This window comes from Pongo abelii, chromosome X (assembly GCF_028885655.2).
Source record: "Pongo abelii isolate AG06213 chromosome X, NHGRI_mPonAbe1-v2.0_pri, whole genome shotgun sequence".
NCBI classification, from domain to species: Eukaryota; Metazoa; Chordata; class Mammalia; order Primates; family Hominidae; genus Pongo; species Pongo abelii.
The window spans coordinates 8,474,855-8,478,744 of NC_072008.2; the positions used below are offsets into that span (position 1 = coordinate 8,474,855).

General features: G+C 48.2%; 1 protein-coding gene across 1 annotated transcript; it reads left to right on the forward strand.

Moving 5' to 3' along the window:
* The first annotated feature begins 739 nt into the window (after positions 1–739).
* On the forward strand, positions 740–1,558 carry LOC100440314 (variable charge X-linked-like). The gene is made up of 2 exons (NM_001427491.1): positions 740–990; positions 1,182–1,558. The coding sequence occupies exons 1-2, from the start codon at positions 892–894 to the stop codon at positions 1,467–1,469; spliced, it is 387 nt and encodes a 128-aa protein (NP_001414420.1). The 5' UTR covers positions 740–891; the 3' UTR covers positions 1,470–1,558.
* The last annotated feature ends 2,332 nt before the right edge of the window (positions 1,559–3,890 follow it).

Below are 3,890 nucleotides of genomic sequence, written 5' to 3' on the forward strand. Positions count from 1 at the left end.
TGTGAAGGTGTGAGCCAATTATTTAGAGTAAACCGTATCATATATATATAATATTATTCATAAATAAATACTATATTATAGTAAATAGATGTTTATGATATATAATATTACAGACACACTGTCTCTCTGTCTCACACACACACAAATATCCTGTTAGTTTACTTTCTCCTTCTCTGAGGAACCCAGCCTGATACAGATACCCAGCTGAGCAAGTGTGTTTGCTGATCTTGACCTCTGGAAGCCAGTTCTTTAAACCATGAGAATGAAAAATTGTGAGGCACTATGTAGATGCTGGGAGAAGTATGTGAGACGGAAAAGTTGTTTCATGGCATCTAAGAAGTGAATGATCCTCAAGGTGTAGCAGAGAAATTTGTAGGAGAGAGGGATGATTGATATCTTTGTATAGCCCTCCATCCATCCCAGTTAGCATGGAGGGATTTTAGGTAGGTCATACAGAAACTGGGTAATGATGGCAGGTGTGGAGGAACAGAATGTACCACTGAATGGGAGGTCCGGGGGAAACATGTGGCGGAAATATCCTCCCTTGCCCCATGATCTGCCAAAATTGAGCATGGGGAGTTTAGGAGGGGTGACATGTCAGTTTGGGAACTATCTTTAGGGGTGCTAACCCAAATCTCCCTTTCTCCAACCAGAGCACCCTGCCTTCCTCATCAGATGTCACCCCCCTACGACTTCCTCCGCCATGTCCTGATGGTGCTTTGTGACGTGTAAGGCCTTCCTTCCCACCCAGGGCTACCATTGGCTGGGTAGTGGAATGTTGACCAATCAGAGCTCAGGGACGTGATCGCCACATTGTCCTGGGATCGCGGGAGGGGTATATACAGGGAGCCTGGAGTTAGTTGACCGTTGCGAGACCTTGAGCTGCGGAAGATGAGTCCAAAGCCGAGAGCCTCGGGACCTCCCGCCGAGGCCAAGGAGACACAAAAGAGGAAGTCCTCTCAGCCGAGCCCCAGTGCCCCGAAGAAGAAGGTGAGTGACCCACCAAGCTCCTCCTCATCTTCCCCTCGCCTCCTTCCTCACAAGAATCCTCTCCTGTCCTCACCTGGCACAACCCCCCAATCCGGCCCACACCGCTTCTGAGGACACGTCCCTGTTCCCGGCCTCCTCCATCCTCGTCCCTAAACCAGAGCCCTTCTGTGATCTCCCTGTTGTCTTTCCAGACTACCCAGGTGGCCGAGAAGGGAAAAGCCGCTCGTAGAGGGAGACGCGGAAAGAAAAGGGCTGCGAAAAAGATGGCGGCTGTGACGGCACCTGAGGCGGGGAGCGGAGCAGCGGCACCCGGCCCCCGTGACCAGCCCAGCCAGGAGCTCCCTCAGCACGAGCTGCCACCGGAGGAGCCAGTGAGCGAGGGGTCCCAGCACGACCCACTGAGTCAGGAGACCCAGCTGGAAGAACTACCCAGTGTGTGGACGGCCGAGTACTCCCCTATATCCCCGAGCAGTGACTAAGTTCAGGCCCAGGCGCCAGACCTCAGAGATCTCACCAGCAGGGTGCTTCCCCTGCTGATGACAATAAAATGAATGTGTTGCAAACTGAACTGAGTGACTCCGTGTTCTCTGATGGTGGGGAGGGAGGGAGGGAGGGAGGAAGAGGTGGTGTGTGGGGAGGGAGGGAGGAAGGAAGAGGTGATGTGTGGGGAGAGAGGGAGGGAGGGGGGAAGAGGTGGTATGTGGGGAGGGAGGAAGGGAGGGAGAGGTGGTGTGTGGGGAGAGAGGGAGGAAGGAAGAGGTGGTGTGTGGGGAGGGAGGGAGGGAGAGGTGGTATGTGGGGAGAAAGGGAGGGAGGAAGAGGTGGTGTGTGGGGAGGCAGGGAGGGAGAGGTGGTATGTGGGGAGAGAGGGAGGGAGGAAGAGGTGGTGTGTGGGGAGGGAGGGAGGAAGAGGTGATGTGTGGGGAGGGAGGGAGAGAGGAAGAGGTGATGTGTGGTGGGAGGGAGGGAGGAAGAAGTGTGTGGGGAGGGAGGGAGGAAAGAAGAGGTGGTGTGTGGGGAGGGAGGGAGGAAGCAGTGGTGTGTGGGGAGAGAGGGAGGGAGGAGGAGGTGGTTTGTGGGGAGGGAGGGAGGAAGAGGTGGTATGTGGGGAGGGGAGGGAGGAAGAGGTGGTATGTGGGGAGGGAGGGAGGAAGAGGTGGTATGTGGGGAGGGAGGGAGGAAGAGGTGGTGTGTGGGGAGGGAGGGAGGAAGAGGTGGTGTGTGGAGAGGGAGGGAGGAAGAGGTGGTGTGTGGAGAGGGAGGGAAGGAGGAAGAGGTGGTGTGTGGAGAGGGAGGGAAGGAGGAAGAGGTGGTGTGTGGAGAGGGAGGGAAGGAGGAAGAGGTGGTGTGTTTGGAGTGAAGGAGGGAAGAAGGGGGGGAAGAGGTGGTGTGTGGGGAGGGAGAGAAGAAGGGGGGAAGAGGTGATGTGTGGGGAGAGAGGGAGGAAGAGGTGGTATGTGGGGAGGGAGGAAGGAAGAGGTGGTGTGTGGAGAGGGAGGGAAGGAGGAAGAGGTGGTGTGTGTGAAGGGAGGGAGGGAAGAAGGGGGGGAAGAGGTGGTGTGTGTGGAGGGAGGGAGGAAGAGGTGGTGTGTGGACAGGGAGGGAGGGAAGAAGGGGGGGAAGAGGTGGTGTGTGGAGAGGGAGGGAAGGAGGAAGAGGTGGTGTGTGTGGAGGGAGGGAGGAAGAGGTGGTGTGTGTGGAGGGAGGGAGGGAAGAAGGGGGGGAAGAGGTGGTGTGTGTGGAGGGAGGGAGGAAGAGGTGGTGTGTGGACAGGGAGGGAGGGAGGAAGAGATGGTGTGTGGGGAGGGACAAAGGAAAGAAGGAAGGAATAGGTGGTCTATGGGGAGGGAGGGAAGTGGGGTCTCACGGGGTTTAGGTGAAAGGGACAGGTCACAGTTAGGCAGACAGGAGGATAAGGATTACGTCACAGCTGAGCACTGGAAACAAATTTCCCCTTCACAGGATGACTCCGCTTCTTGTAACGTTCGTTTCTTCATGCGATCTTGCCAGCACATACACCAAGTACCAAGAACTGGTTTCTACCTACTTAGGTTTCATTGTTAAAATACCTTTTCGTTTATAGAAACTGATGGAAGACTAGTTTCCATCTCTTTCCTTTCAGCGTCCCCTCCCTACAACCTAATATAATTAAAAAGTAAAATTCAAAGTAGAGCAAAATCTATCTACTTGAAAAAAGCCTTTTTATTTTTGCAACTCAGGAGACAGAAAGTACATTTCATATTTCCATACGTTAGAAATACACAGGTCTTTTCTATATCTAGTAGAATTTACTACATACAAATATATGTAAATTTTTATATAAATAGAATATACAACTATATTTACTACAGACAAACATATAGATTATATGTTTACATATAAAATATATACATACAGACAAAATATGGAATAGATATTTTTATATAAATATATAAATATAAATAAATGTAAATATAGATTAGATATACACATTAGAAATACACAACTGTTTTCTGTACATAGTAGAACCTACCATGTATATTTATATATTAATATACATAGTAGAACCTACTATGTATATTTATGTATTAATATATCTATTCTTCTGTTTTTATATTTATAGATTACATATATAAATATTTATATTCTGTATATTATATAAAACATATATTAAACATATATTTATATTTATAAATATATATAAATATAGACATCAAATCTATATATGAAACCTATCTATAAATATAAATACATGAAAATAGATATATAAATATAAATATATATAAAATATATATTCTATATGTGATCATTTATTTTAGAAGGTAAGGTGTTGTCATTGTTGAAGCATCCTTCACAGATAAAAAAAGATAGGAAATTATCATTTTAAGAAAAATAAAATAAAAATAAAAAATAAATAAAGT

What these genes read in the sequence shown, in the direction of transcription:
- LOC100440314 (NM_001427491.1), top strand. Translation starts at nt 892, where the DNA reads ATGAGTCCAAAGCCGAGAGCCTCGGGACCTCCCGCCGAGGCCAAGGAG. An exon ending in CCAGTGCCCCGAAGAAGAAG is followed by an intron (nt 991 to 1,181) that starts GTGAGTGACCCA and finishes TTGTCTTTCCAG; the next exon opens with ACTACCCAGGTGGCCGAGAA.